The sequence below is a fragment of the Xenopus laevis genome, chromosome 8L (assembly GCF_017654675.1).
Source record: "Xenopus laevis strain J_2021 chromosome 8L, Xenopus_laevis_v10.1, whole genome shotgun sequence".
Classification (NCBI taxonomy): domain Eukaryota; kingdom Metazoa; phylum Chordata; class Amphibia; order Anura; family Pipidae; genus Xenopus; species Xenopus laevis.
In genome coordinates, this window is record NC_054385.1 from 130,354,813 (window position 1) to 130,370,887 (window position 16,075).

A 16,075-nucleotide genomic window follows, 5' to 3' on the forward strand; every position below is an offset into this window, starting at 1 on the left:
TGCTCAATATGAGTGACAGCAATTAGATTAAATGGATACATCAATATAAACGAAAAATGTAACCTTATTCAATATAGTAACAAAATTAATCCTCATAGGAAACATAATTATCTCTATAGTTATGTGCATATGTTTTTATAGCCATGCCAATGTGCATTTAGTGCTTTTAAATATTTAAATACACAGTTTATTACAATATCATTGATTCGAACAAGGAGATTGAGAAACACAGATATTTTCATTATGTTTTAACAATCAATTTTATATCACTTGTTTTTTGGTCACTATTTATTATTTTTATTTTCATTAAATATTAACATAATAATAATCTAATTGTTTGCCTTGAGATATTATACAAATATACAAAAGTAATATGCACTGTTTATAGTAATGAATTTTTATACACCTGAATGTTAATTACACTGATAATTCAAATGCACTTGTACTTCTAACACGGATGTAAATCACTTTAGCTATTTAAGTCTCGAGTCATGTGATCTATACTGACTCTGAGGAAGTGCCGGGGGATCCGGCAAGAAACGCGTAAGTCAGACAGCCTTGTGTATCCACCGCTGTAATCCACAACCGTATGTGTGTGTTCAAATAAAGCCAACCTTTGCATTGACGCTGCTGTCTGTGTGCCGTGTCCTGGATCAGCGCCGATAGTGACGAGAATACTGTCTACTCTATAATCAGTATCCTGCCTTAAGTTGTTTCTAAGTTCCACATTAATTAACCAATTGTATTGCTGTCCTTGGAGCCTCCAGCATCCTCTCGGGACGAGGATTCAAATATAGATATAGTCTTACAATGTTTTGAGATTTATTCAAAAGAAGAGAAGACTTCAGAAAGTCTAGAATACTGTTTGCTGTGCCAGCAGGAAGGAGAAAAGGGGAACTTGCCTCCAAGTCTACTCTTCCTGGATAGTCAAGACCATATCAAGGGCTTGTAAATAGCAGGGCAACTATTTGCCTAGGGGAGTAAGGTACATTAGTGTGGCAGCCTTATGGGCATCAGAGGCAGGAGTGTCTTCCGAAATGATCTGCAGTTACCCCTACTATGTTTCTTTTTATTTAGACTCTACAGATTCAAGGTTATGTCTATCATCTCAGGTCCTGTTTGGACAGTTAGTTCTCTTATTTTTTAGCCTGTTGGGCCATATAAATTGAAGTATAATTATTTTTCCTCCCTTGGGGTTTAATTGCTTGGGTATGACCCATTAGTGAATTTTCATGTTGAAGGGGGATGGCCAGGAAAAAAGAAAATTCATATCATACTTACCGGAAATTTTATTTTCCAGGCCATCCACCCCGTCAACATGCCCTCCCTATGGTGGCTTTATAAACAGACTGATATGAGCCAAGTGGGGGTGGGCTTTATGGGTTCTTAAAATTAACTATCTTCTGTCCAGGCTGGGAGTAGCAATAGATTAACCCATTAGTGAATTTTCATGTTGATGGGGAGGATGGCCAGGAAAAGAAAATTCTGGTAAGTATGATCTGAATTTTCTTTTATGATCCCCTAATATATTTATCATATCACCCCTAAAGCGCCTCTTCTCCGGCATGAACATCCCCAATTTGGCCAGTCTTTCCTCATAGCTAAGATTTTCCCTTTACCAGCTTAGTTGCCCTTCTCTGTACCCTCTCTAATACAATAATGTCCTGTTTGAGTGATGGAGACAAAAACTGTACGGCATATTCTAGATTGGGCCTTACAATTGGGCCTGACCCCCTCCTTCTGTGACTCTCTGCCCCTTTTAATACAGCTCAAGACCTTATTTGCCCTTGATGCTGCTGACTGGCATTGCTTGCTACAGCCAAGTTTATTATCTACAACATTGAATCTCATTTGCCACTTAGCTGCCCAGATTGCCAGTTTGTCAAGATCCTGTTGCAAGTGCCACATCCTGGATGGAATTAATTGGGCTGGATAGTTTTGTGTCATCTGATACATTACTTACAATATCCTCCCCATAGTCATTAATAAACAAGTTAAATAAAATTGGACCCAATAATGAGCTCACATTACTTACAATATCCTCCCCATATTCATTAATAAACAAGTTAAATAAAAGTGGACCCAATAATGAGCTCTGAGGGACCCCACTAGAACCTTACTCCAAGTAGAGAATGTCCCATTAACAATCAAAGAGTCCAAAGAGAAAGATCCATGTTTTGTCTCCTATTATATAACTTATGTTCAGGATCTACAATCACAACATCTCCAGGCCAATTAGATCATAGGTAAGAGAACAGACATTTTGATTCAGGGTCCCCTACATGCCCATTACAAGATATTTCTAAATCCATCTGCTGCAGGTCATGTCTTCCAGGATAGACACATTCATAGTAAATATAGTCTCATATGGACTTACCTGTAGCATGAGGGGGGTCATCACAACCACTGTCCACCATTAACAGATTAGTCACACATGGACACATAACATTAAAAGGATTGTGTCACATAATATATATTTTATTATATAATTCCATTATCTCTCATTCAGTAATGCTGAGTTATTAGAAGAACAATTTTAATTGAAAATTGAAAAAAACAATACGGTCTGAGACTGGATAAGTCCATGAGTACAAGTGATTTGGGGATTCTGCATGTTCATCTCTTCTTCACCGAGGCATAAACACAATTCTCATCCTGCACCAAACAAAAAGGCATGGGATAAAATTATTTTAAAGGACAAACACTCTTCTTTCCATTCAATGTTGGTGCATTTAATTAACCTATGATGGTATTTTGGTACCTCCTTGGTCTTCATGATGGCCTTCCAAAACCAAACATACAATATTCATATCAAGATCATGTGGCACATTAAAGATGGTCAAGGGGGTGAATACTTGTTTAAATCAATGTTAGAATTAGAAAATGTTCTCCGTGTTGCAATACATGTGAGAGGTTTTTGACAAGGTTCAAATACCTCCACGGTCGAGGGCGTAACTACAGAGGAAGGAGACCTGCAGGGGGTCCAGGGGGTATAGGGACCCCATCAAGTCCTAATTCATATAAAATTTAAATAAATATTGGTAAAATTGGTCAACCTGGGGGCCTGAAAAATAATCTGTTGTGTTGCCCAGTAATATCTAGTTAGGTCACTGTCCATAGTCATGTCACACAATGATAGGTTTAGACCTCAGCACAAAATCCTATTTGTGGTAGACATGTCCTGGGTGGTAGGAACACTAAGGATTTGACTTATAATATAAAAAGGAAGGCTATGGGAATAAAGAAAGGTTGTGGCAAACTGCTAACAATGTCAGACTAGGCAAAACTGAAACTCCAATCAATTCTGTGACACTTTCATACAGACAAAAAAAAAGAAGCCAATAAGGAGTTAACAAATAAAAAAAGGAAAAAGGGGAAATAATACAATGAAAGAATAAAAGCCAGATCACTAAAGTTCAGTTTATATTCATAAATGATGAAGAAAAAAAATAATACCTGGGGGATAGTTCTGAGTTCTTGATTATTTTTGTTTCCTCCTGGAGTTTTCAAGGCAGCATAGACAACCGAGTTTTCTCTCTGAACCTGAAATAAACACTTAGCATTACCTATGGCATCAGTTGACTTTACGGAAATTCTTCTGAATTTCTAAAAAGAAATACTGAGAGAAAAGGTGTTAATAAATTATTGATAGGGATAACAATGGAATGGAGATATGTCTAGCATTTCTGAGAACAACTTACATTTGTAGAAACTGTCATCAAATAATACATTTTCATCTCCTGGGATGTATTATGGGCTCATGACCTGCTGTAGGTGCGTCTGATCTATTATATGTCCTGTATCACATTCAGTGAGATAATGATAAACAAATCCTACCTGTTTATAAGCAGCTTGTGTATTCCTTCTATCACTTCCCTTCACTGCAGCATAAATAACATTATCTCCATCCTGAACAAAGAAACAAATGTCACTAAAGAATAATGTTTTTTAATAACATGTCAGCAAATATCCAGAAGGAAAGGGGGACAAACAGAGCTCACACTTTCTTTTTCCTACAGCGACAGTCTTTGTCATCTGTGGCTCCCTGAACAACTGAATCTTCTCCCAGTACTTGTTCTATTCCTATTCTAATCAATGAATCTGGTTCATTTTCAAATTCATACACAGGTGATACTCAGAGTTCCCTGTATAACTCAGCCTGCAGCCTTGTGTCTTTATATGGTCACAGAACAACCCCTCAGTGACTTCTAATATCCTTATCATTTACAGTAGGGGGTACATTATCCCTTATAATACATGAGTGATACTCAGAGTTCCCTGTATAACTCAGCCTGCAGCCTTGTGCCTTTATATGGTCACAGAACAACCCCTCAGTGACTTCTAATATCCTTATAATTTACAGTAGGGGGTACATTATCCCTTATAATACATGAGTGATACTCAGAGTTCCCTGTATAACTCAGCCTGCAGCCTTGTGCCTTTATATGGTCACAGAACAACCCCTCAGTGACTTCTAATATCCTTATCATTTACAGTAGGGGGTACATTATCCCTTATAATACATGAGTGATACTCAGAGTTCCCTGTATAACTCAACCTGCAGCCTTGTGCCTTTATATGGTCACAGAACAACCCCTCAGTGACTTCTAATATCCTTATCATTTACAGTAGGGGGTACATTATCCCTTATAATACATGAGTGATACTCAGAGTTCCCTGTATAACTCAACCTGCAGCCTTGTGTCTTTATATGGTCACAGAACAACCCCTCAGTGACTTCTTATATCCTTATCATTTACAGTAGGGGGTACATTATCTTTTATTATACATGAATGATATACAGAGTTGCCTTACCTGTAGGCATTTATATTGATTAGATCAGACAGCGCCGGATTTGCTGGGCAGGTGCCCCTAGGCAGTGCAGTTAGCGCGGTCCTAGCGCTCGCCCGCAATACCTCACGCAGACGCAAGAGCGCAAGCGCTGGAGCACTGCGGAGCAGCGTGTCCCCAGTGCTTCCCATAGAGCGGCTGGGCAACATGCCGCCCCCAAAAATGTGCCGCTCTAGGCCCGGGCCTATGTGGCCTCTCCACAAATACGGGCCTGAGATCAAACTGACTGTTTCTGGTTATAAAATTCTTACTCCCCTATTTTACAAAAAGTTGTAACATACTGTAGTTGAAGTTATACTTAGAAATGACACTCACATCATTATTCTGAGATGTTGAATGAGCTGTAAAAGAGAGAGAAATATTAAATATAATTTCTGTAAGTAAAATAATATATATATGTCATAAATCATGTATATGTCATTAATCATACAGAGTATGTGGGATTTGATGTAAGAGTTCATGTCAATAAGAATAACAGGAGCAAATATGCTGCATGTCATCTAAACGGTGCATTAATACAGTTAATTCAGTTGAAATACAGAATATCTAACACAGACAAGTGCACAACTTGTGACTTACCTTTAGGCTGACGATTAAAGTTAATGGACATATAACACACGTCCTCGTCTAAGTTGGTTTCTCCTGGGAATGAGAAATAAATGAGAATTTTCTCATGTTATTTAAAATGCAGTAGAACCTTCCTGAGAAGTCAAAAAGGAAACGTTGTCACATAGAATAGGGGGACCATAATATACAGATCAGATATTTTCCAGCTCATTTGGATTTTAAATATAAAAGGGAACAATATTTTTTCCCAGGTTTTATTCTAAATACATGTGTTTCGTGTTTCTAATGTTAAAAGATGGAACGTGTAGGAATTTGCTGTTTTCCAGAAGTCCACTGATATTTACATCTACTGGTTATAGAGAATATCTGTCCCTAGAGCTACACAGGGAGGCACATTTATCAAGGGTTGAATTTCGAATTCATGTGAGTTTTTTTAGAACTCCCATAAACTCCCATAAATTCAAAATTCGCCCAATCGATCTTTATTTTATTTATATTAAAACTGAATTTTTTGAACACGGAACGTATTTAAACAACCTGAAAATTTGAATCGAATTTCATCAAACTCAATTAGTTTTTTCTCTGAAAAAAACTTGAAAGTCAATAAGGTTGCAAACATCCCTAAATTGATCCCTGCACTTCTCCCATTGACTTAAACATCAATTCGGCAGGTTTTAGGTGGCGAATAGTCGAATTCAAATTTTTAAAGGGCCAGAGTACGATAAATCTCAAAAATCTAATTCTTTTTTTATTCAAACTCTAATCGAATTTGGATAATTCCCTATTCAAATTTGAGAATTTTGACCTTAAAAAAAATTTAAATTCAAATTTTCAATTCGACCCTTGATAAATTTGGCCCTTGGCTTTATCCTGGGGAGAATTTTGCATCTTAACAGTTTGGCGACAATAACCTGCACAATATAGTAACCAGTGATGAGAAGGAAAGGTTTGGACCCACATCATTAGAGGATTATCTGTTTATCTAAATCCGTAGGAACCAGAACAAACACATGCAAGGAAGAGAATGGGATCATTTACATAAATAATGAGTGGTCCCCAGACCTCATGTCACCACCAATGAAGCTGAATTATAGTTCTTGCTCTGCAACAAAGGGATTGGGGATGATCCAGAGCCCCCTTACAGTGCCGTCTACTACTCCTGCTGTTCCTCTGTAACGTAGTACAATAAAAATATTTATTGAAAAATAGCAAAGAATGGCAGGGGGGGTCTGATCAGGAGGAGCCCCTCTAAATCCGTTTCTTCCACCCTATAAATGGTAATGACAAGACTGGGGTACTGGGAATTAGCAGGGAGGGCTAATGTCCTTCTGATACACCTTGGTCACTCAGATAAATACTAAGGGGCAAATTCACTATGATTTGTAGTTGTGCCAGCGTCCGCTTCGCCGCACTTTGCCAGGAGTATTTTCGCCAGCGCTACGCAAATTCACTATAATCCGAAGTTGCGCTCAGGGGAAGCGTAAGGTTGCGAAGTTGCGCTAGCGTTAATTCGCCAAGCAAAGCAAAGTTACGCTAGCGATGATTAATTTGCATACGGCGCCAAATTGAAGTTACAATGGAGGTATATGTAGCATCACTACACAAGCCTGGGAAACCTTCAAAACATCAAATACAATTTTTATTTTGCCCTACACATGTGCCCACTGTATAGTTAAGGTGCCATGAGTTAGGAAATGTAGGGGGGAAGGAGGGGAGCCCCAAACATTTTTTCAATCTTTTTCAGCCTATCACCCATAAAAAAAGAAAAAACGCCAGCGTTTTTTGGGACTTAGAAATTTTTTTAACTTTTTTTGAAGCAATCCATATTTACTCTATTGCACTTTGCCTGGTCTGAGGTGGCGAAGGAAGTCTGGCGTAAAAGGTAGCGTTCAGAAAAATTTGCGCGTCAGTGAATTTGCGGTTACGTCCGTTGCGCAAATTCGCCAGGCGTAAGGGTGCGAAGTAACACTAGCGAATTTACGCCAGCATCCGTTAGTGAATCGGCAAATTAATGAAAATGCGCTACGCTAGCGAATTAACGCTAGCGTTAGGCGCTTCGTCCTTTAGTGAATTTGCTCCTAAGAGCCTTTTCTCATGCAAGTTGTGTCTTTATTGATTGAATAGGAGAACCTCTTAGGCTGAATACTTTGTATAATAACTTTAATAACTAGATTGTTGCTGAACACTGATCCCCCTTTAAAACTATGGGCAGCATTTCCTATAATCAGGCAAAGTGCCTATTTCAAATATTATCCATACAAAGTAGCTTTTGTTTTGTACCAATGAGATTAATGTTATGGGTCTATGATGGGCAGTCACTTCTGTTTAGTCCTGGTTGGCCTCTAACACTTCTCCTGCACTCAATAAATATATATATATTCCAACTACAGTACATGGATATTTGTATGGAATATATGTGAAAAAGACAATTCCAGTAAGTGCTTGCTCTATACACAGTCACTCCCAAATACTCTGTGTGTATTTACCTGGTCCCGAGAGAGTTTTGCGTTGGCTGCTCTGTCTCCGATGTTGATTCTTTTTGGACTTGAGGATAAGGAAAGCGATGATGAAAAGAGAAATCAGCACAGCCAGTGCTACTGTAACAACTATAATCAGCATTAATGTAGTGTTATCTGTAATAGGAATGAGAAAAAATATGTTACCCAGTGCCCAATAATGAGCAATAACAATGATAATTGATTTATATTTCTATATGTACATAAAGGTAATGGGCAGCTGGAGTTCTTTAAAAGGTTTATTTATTTATGCAAAAATAACAAATAAAAAATAAACAAATACAAAAAGTATTGCAGAAGTGATACCTATATTGGCTAACAATGTATACAGCAACTAGAGTATGTCGGTTCTGACCCACCCCTATAATACAAGCTGGATAAGAACTAACACAGGATTCAGCTGGGGGGGGGGGTATTATGTGGAGCCTCAGCTGTCCAGCTAACTTGCCTGTCCCTATCTATTACCACCTACAGTGAACTCCACTGATCTTTTTTGGATTTGACATGAACTCAGCAGGTCTGAGTTGGAGCACTTTTTAAATTCAGGCTTTAAACACCCTCAGGGTTTAATACATTCTGAAAAAAACAGATTTTTTTCCACGAAAAAATTGTGTTTTTCCCCTTTAAAAGGCCAATAAGAAAAGGTCAATTTTACATTCACTTATTTTAAAGTTTTACTTATCCTTTAAAATTAAACTTTTAGTACTATGTAGAGTTGGATATTCTCAGGGCCTTGTTTTATATCATTTTTTTTTTTTAATTATTTAGCTTCTTGCTTAATTCTCCAGTTCAGAATCGAGTTGCTAGGGTCAGAGTTAACATGGCAACCAGGCAGCAGTTTCATTTAGAGACTGGAAATATGAATAGAAAGATAAGTAATAAAAAGTAACAATAACCATAGTTTTTTGACTGCCATTTGAAAGCTGGAAGATGGCAAATAATTTAAAATCTATACAAATAAAAAATTAAGACAAGTTGCTAGGAATTGGTTATTCTATAACATACTAAATAATAGTAGTACAGTAATAGTAGTATTTATCTGAATGGCTGCCCCCATGGCTACACATCAGCTTGTTTATATAAACTATAGTAGTACTTATCAGTTATCTACTGTGTATTCTGTGCTTGAATGGCTGCCCTCCTGGCTACACAGCAGCTTGTTTATATAAACTATAGTAGTACTTATCTGTTATCTACTGTGTATCCTGTGCTTGAATGGCTGCCCCCATGGCTACACAGCAGCTTGTTTATATAAACTATAGTAGTACTTATCTGTTATCTACTGTGTATCCTGTGCTTTGAATGGCTGCCCCCATGACTACACAGCAGCTTGTTTATATAAACTATAGTAGTACTTATCCATTATCTACTTTGTATCCTGTGCAACTGGGGGTACTTTATTTATTATAATACACAAGTTTCAGTGAGTCGTGACAGAAATGACATCACTACTAACCGTTTATAATTGAGGACATCAGAACTCACCGTTTATATGGATATAATCTACAGTCTGTTCGTTTCCCTATGGGACCAGACTGTAAATTATATCCTTATAAACAGCCGTTTATTTGGGTCAGCACTTCTGCCGCTGCTCACCACTTCCGTCTCCCTGTAGCTTTACTGTAACCTCCGCTCTTGCCCCCTCCCTTCTGACTGCCAGGATTAAATCAAACTCACGCAGCACATGCAGCAGGGAAAGCTCCTCCTTTCCCCAGAGCCAAAACTCTAAGCCCCAGGGAGTGGCGATGTCAGCCAGTGAGTGATGTCTAAGAAAGCGGGTTTTGACCTTATATGGCGCTAATTCCCTCCCCCTCCTGTTAGGAGCAGCGCCGCTGGTTTAGTGACTGCTGCAGCCTGACGCAGAAGGCTCTTTAAGAGCAGCAGCAGAAAAGCTTGTGCTCCGAAACACAAATGGGAATGATCAGCGCCTCTCTCCCTCTTCTGCTCCCCCTCCAACCCCTCTGTCTGCCCCTACCACACCCTGTCACTCTTCAGTCTTGGAGACTGGGTGGGTGGGGACTCTGCTTCGCTGGCTGGAGTCGGACTGTGTGACTGCCCTGTGTGGAGACTGGGGAGACAGAGTGTGGAGGTCTCGGCTCACGAGACTCTGACAGAGAGACTGTCTGCTGCAGTGTGCCCCACCCACCATGACCACATGGTAAGCCTCAGTCAGTCTGTGCCGGAGTCTTCTCTCCCACAGCGCTCACACAGGCTCACCCCTCCACAACTTCTCTTCTCTCTCTGAAACTTTAGATTATAATGCATAATGTACCCCCTACTTAAAATTTATAAAGATATTAATAGTCACCTCGGAGTTATGTGACCTGTATAAAAGCACTCGGCCTGCTGTCTCGTGATTTTATATGGTCACATAACTCCTCGGTAACATAATATCTTTATAAATTACAGAGGGGGTACATTATTCACTATATAATTTACAAGATATTCATGGCTTTTGTGTATTATGTGAATATATATATATATATACACACATACACCCTTCCATATGATAGAAGCAATTAGTTGTAGTACTTATACCTAAATTGTTATTTCCTGACTTGTTTATATTAGAGATATTTAACCCATTGCTCCTCTTCCTCACACTGCCGGTTGGAGTTTGTGCCTCACAGGTATAATTCCCAGAATCCTTTGGTGCAGCTGAGGGAACTCTGTATTCATGAGATGAACTAAAATGTTGCACCACTATCCCATTGATATAGAAAGCAAACTGCAGCTCTGTAGTATTTCTGGGATTTGTGTCACATGTTATGGTCATGTGATCTCCTTCTGTCACCTGATCTTGGGTCACTTTTATTTGTGGGGGACTGAACAGCTCTGGGAAGAAAAATAAACATCAATACCATTGACTGAAATTAGAACTGAGTGAGCAACGTATTTTTTTATATTTATTCATTGAGATTCATTGAGATCTGGTATTGTGCCGAGAGACTGGCGAATTGCTAATGTGGTGCCTCTATTCAAAAAAGGATCCCGTTCTCAGCCTCAAAACTATAGGCCAGTTAGTCTGACGTCAGTATTAGGAAAGCTTTTCGAAGGGTTAATAAAGGATAAGATACTGGACTTCATAGCAAATCATAATACTATGAGTTTGTGCCAGCATGGTTTTATGTGTAATAGATCTTGCCAGACTAACTTAATTTCTTTTTACGAGAATGTAAGTAGAGACCTCGATTCTGGGATGGCAGTGGATGTGATTTACTTAGACTTTGCTAAAGCATTTGATACAGTGCCACACAAAAGGTTACTGGTTAAATTAAGGAATGTTGGCCTGGAACATAGTATTTGTACCTGGATAGAGAACTGGCTAAAAGATAGACTACAAAGAGTGGTGGTAAATGGAACATTTTCTAATTGGACCAGTGTTGTTAGTGGAGTACCGCAGGGCTCTGTACTAGGTCCCTTGCTTTTCAACTTGTTTATTAATGACCTGGAGGTGGGCATTGAAAGTACTGTTTCTATTTTTGCAGATGATACTAAATTGTGCAGAACTATAGGTTCCATGCAGGATGCTGCCACTTTGCACAGTGATTTGTCTAAACTGGAAAACTGGGCAGCAAACTGGAAAATGAGGTTCAATGTTGATAAATGCAGGTTATGCACTTTTGCAAAAATAATATAAATGCAAGTTATACACTAAATGGCAATGTGTTGGGAGTTTCCTTAAATGAGAAGGATCTTGGGATCTTTGTAGATAACAAGTTGTCTAATTCTGGGCAGTGTCATTCTGTGGCTACTAAAGCAAATAAAGTTCTGTCTTGTATAAAAAAGGGCATTAACTCAAGGGATGAAAACATAATTCTGTCTCTTTATAGGTCCCTGGTGAGGCCTCATCTGGAGTATGCAGTTCAGTTTTGGACTCCAGTCCTTAAGAGGGATATAAATGAGCTGGAGAGAGTGCAGAGACTAAGTGCAACTAAACTGGTTAGAGGGACGGAAGACTTAAATTATGAGGGGAGACTGTCAAGGTTGGGGTTGTTTTCTCTGGAAAAAAGGCGCTTGCGAGGGGACATGATTACACTTTACAAGTACATTAGAGGACATTATAGACAAATAGCAGGGGACCTTTTTACCCATAAAGTGGATCACCGTACCAGGGGCCTCCCCTTTAGACTAGAAGAAAAGAACTTTCATTTGAAGCAACGTAGAGGGTTCTTCACAGTCAGGACAGTGAGGTTGTGGAATGCACTGCCGGGTGATGTTCTGATGCTGATTCAGTTAATGCCTTTAAGAATGGCTTGGATGATTTTTTGGACAGACATAATATTAAAGGCTACTGTGATACTAAACTCTATAGTTAGTATAGGTATGGGTATATAGAATTTTAATTAAAAGTAGGGAGGGGTGTGTGTATGGATGCTGGGTTTTCATTTGGAGGGGTTGAACTTGATGGACTTTGTCTTTTTTCAACCCAATTTAACTATGTAACTATGTAACTATTATTTTTCACTTTTGATAAGAATGCAAAAAATAACAACACAAAAAGAACACAATTAAAGGGGTTGTTCACCTTTAAATTAACTGTCAGTATGATGCAGAGAGGGATATTCTGAGACAATTTGCAATTGGTTTTCATGTTTTATTATTTGTGGTTTTTGACTTATTTAGCTTTTTATTCAGTAGCTCTCTAGTTTGTAATTTCAGCCATCTGGTTGCTAGGGTCCAATTTCCCCTAGCAACCATGCATTGATTTGAATAAGAGACTGGAATATAAATAGGAGAGACCTGAATAGAAGGATGAGTAATAAAAAGTAGCAATAATAATCTTGGGCCTTATTTATCACAATCTGAATTTATCTTACTATTATAATCAAAAAAGTCTGCCCAAACTAAAATCTAAAATTTAACCTTATTTATTATTAAAAAAAAGTCAAAATTTTATCGAAACGGATGCAAACACAAAATTAATTGAGAGAAAATGTGGATTGTATGATTTTTTTTGGACTTTTCTCCCGAATTGCCGATTTTTTCCGAAAAGCATGCATTTTTCTAATTTTTGATGAAAAGTAGAAAATAGTCGGATTTTCAGGCTAATTCCAGCGCAGACCACAGAAACTTTCAGATAGGATAGGGATCTCTCCCATTGACTTATATACAAATTCGGCAGGTCTGAGATGCTGGATTTTTTAATTTAGACTTTTTCCATCCTCGGGGTATAATAAATCTAGAAAAATGTGAGGGTTTTTTTCCACTAAAATTTTGGATTTTACAGTAAATAAATTTTTGCCATTTGGACTTTAATACATAACCCCCTAAATGTGCAGCATTTTTAAAATGGGGGTCAGTGACCCTCATTTGAAAACAGTCAAGAAAAAGAAAAAACCCAACATTTTTGAAATAGAAAGAAGAGCAAAAAGATTTGCCACATGGAGTGCAGCAGATATTTATTGACCACACCCATTTTTTAGCCACACCCCCTAATTACCATGTCCATGTCCATTTTTTCAAAATTTGGCAGTTTATGAAAGTATGAACAGATTTCTGTGGTTTTTATGTGTTATTACAGTTCTGCTAATGAAGGTGAATTGCCCTGCAAATCAGAGTTGCTTCTCTTAAATTGTTACAATAACTTATTGCTTATCTTAAATAGTTACAAAAGTATCTAAGTGCACCTGCTGGCTTTTCTGGGCTCTCTGCTGAAAGCCAATTAGTTAGAAAAGTTGTATCTTTTTCTGATCAGTGCAGAAAAAAGTCTGGACCATTCTGTAACAATCGGGGACTGAGCTGTCAAAATTGGGACTGTCCCACGAAAAACATGACAGTTGGGAGGTATGGGAAAAAAAGGAAGACCAATGGAAATGTTGCTTATAAATGGCAATTCGCTAACATACTAAAAGTTAACTTAAAGGCAAACCAACCCTTTAAATGAGTACAGAAACAGAACCCAGTGCAGGTCAAATACAAATATTACTGTTAGTTCTACAGGGGAGATAAAGATTTCTTCTGCTTATCATACTGAAGGGAGGAGTAGAATACTACTAATAGTAATACTTTCTCTTTTATTATCTTTAACAAAGTTGGACAGAGATACCATCATGAGAGAATTTTAAAATTTGAAGCCTCATTCACTTTCAGTCTCATTAATGTATTTTCTAATTAAATGTGTACAATATGACAGGAAGCCCCATCAGACACACCAAGCAAAGGCCAACAACAGGTTTTATATTCCTATACAAGTCAGCAATGGGGCACATCAACTGAAATAGTTTTATGGTATCTCTATCCCTATGTACAGACTATGAGCAAACTTAGGGGACTGTTCCTGCTGAATTGTGCTTAGTACAGTGGAATACCTATGCTGTCATAGTTTTATGGGATCTCTCTGTACAGACTATGAGCAAATTTAGGGACTGTTCCTGCTGAATTGTGCTTAGTACAGGGAATACCTATGCTGCCATAGTTTTATGGGATCTCTCTGTACAGACTATGAGCAAACTTAGGGGACTGTTCCTGCTGAATTGTGCTTAGTACAGTGGAATACCTATGCTGTCATAGTTTTATGGGATCTCTCTGTACAGACTATGAGCAAACTTAGGGACTGTTCCTGCTGAATTGTGCTTAGTACAGGGAATACCTATGCTGCCATATGACTAGGAAGATTTTCATTCATCCAGGTCATGGTATATCTAGTATAGGTTAATCTAAAAACAACTGGACTTGCTGAGTAATCAATGAAGACGTTTCACTACTCATCCGAGCAGCTTCTTCAGTTCAACTGACTGGTGTGGGAAATTCTCGGCATATAAACTCTTCCACTAATCCAATCACAATGGCCCATTGTAACTCTTCAAAGAGGTGACATCTGAAGAAATTCACAGAGGTGTAGATTCTGTGTAGTTGTGATAGGATTATCCAATGTGTCATGCAACTCCTAGATACAGGTGTTACTTGTGAGAGTTGCATGAATGGATGTGTGAAGTGTTCTGAAACCGCCGGGGTACAGAAGTTGGAACAGCATTGTATGTAGCAGACAGGTGGTGTCGAAGGCCCCCACCTCTGTTCAGGGATGGTTTCTCCACCTTGACATGAATCGCCTCTTTCACAACTCGTTCAAACGTTCTTCTTTATCCAAGATTTGGACCTTGCTATCTTCAAAGGAGAAAGACAGCTGAGTTTTGCCCTGTAGAGTTTGCCCTCCTATGCTGAGCCATTCACTTGGAGAGCAGTTGTTATGTCTCCCCAATGTATAGATCTGTGCACTCCTTGCTACATTGGACTCCGTATACCACATTGCTTTGTTTTTCTTTAGAAGTTGGATCCTTTGGGTGTACCAGTTTTTTGTCTCAATGTGTTGCTAGGTTTGAAAAACACAGAGAAATAATATATATATGTGCTTTGAATGGCTGCCCCCATGACTACACAGCAGCTTGTTTATATAAACTATAGTAGTACTTATCTATTATCTACTTTGTATCCTGTGCTTGAATGGCTGCCCCCATGACTACACAGCAGCTTGTTTATATAAACTATAGTAGTACTTATCTATTATCTACTTTGTATCCTGTGCAACTGGGGGTACTTTATTTATTATAATACACAAGTTTCAGTGAGTCGTGACAGAAATGACATCACTCTTAACCGTTTATAATTGAGGACATCAGAACTCACCGTTTATATGGATATAATCTACAGTCTGTTCGTTTCCCTATGGGACCAGACTGTAAATTATATCCTTATAAACAGCCGTTTATTTGGGTCAGCACTTCTGCCGCTGCTCACCACTTCCGTCTCCCTGCAGCTTTACTGTAACCTCCGCTCTTGCCCCCTCCCTTCTGACTGCCAGGATTAAATCAAACTCACGCAGCACATGCAGCAGGGAAAGCTCCTCCTTTCCCCAGAGCCAAAACTCTAAGCCCCAGGGAGTGGCGATGTCAGCCAGTGAGTGACGTCTAAGAAGGCGGGTTTTGACCTTATATGTCGCTAATTCCCTCCCCCTCCTGTTAGGAGCAGCGCGCTGGTTTAGTGACTGCTGCAGCCTGACGCAGAAGGCTCTTTAAGAGCAGCAGCAGAAAAGCTTGTGCTCCGAAACACAAATGGGAATGATCAGCGCCTCTCTCCCTCTTCTGCTCCCCCTCCAACCCCTCTGTCTGCCCCTACCACACCCTGTCACTCTTCAGTCTTGG

The 16,075-nt window shown here is 38.9% G+C and overlaps 1 protein-coding gene across 4 annotated transcripts in view; it reads right to left on the minus strand.

Moving 5' to 3' along the window:
- Window positions 1–2,457: 2,457 nt before the first annotated feature.
- LOC121397237 (Fc receptor-like protein 2) overlaps window positions 2,458–16,075 on the minus strand; it is a 40,171-nt gene continuing 26,553 nt past the window's right edge. For all 4 annotated transcript variants that reach the window (XM_041573693.1, XM_041573692.1, XM_041573694.1 and 1 more), the window contains 6 exons: window positions 7,905–8,051; window positions 5,431–5,493; window positions 5,167–5,192; window positions 3,838–3,909; window positions 3,457–3,543; window positions 2,458–2,655 (listed from right to left, as the gene is read on the minus strand). In XM_041573693.1, coding sequence (XP_041429627.1) covers window positions 2,617–2,655; window positions 3,457–3,543; window positions 3,838–3,909; window positions 5,167–5,192; window positions 5,431–5,493; window positions 7,905–8,051 — 434 coding nt within the window. In that variant the 3' untranslated portion in view covers window positions 2,458–2,616. The remainder of the gene's footprint in view (window positions 2,656–3,456; window positions 3,544–3,837; window positions 3,910–5,166; window positions 5,193–5,430; window positions 5,494–7,904; window positions 8,052–16,075) is intronic.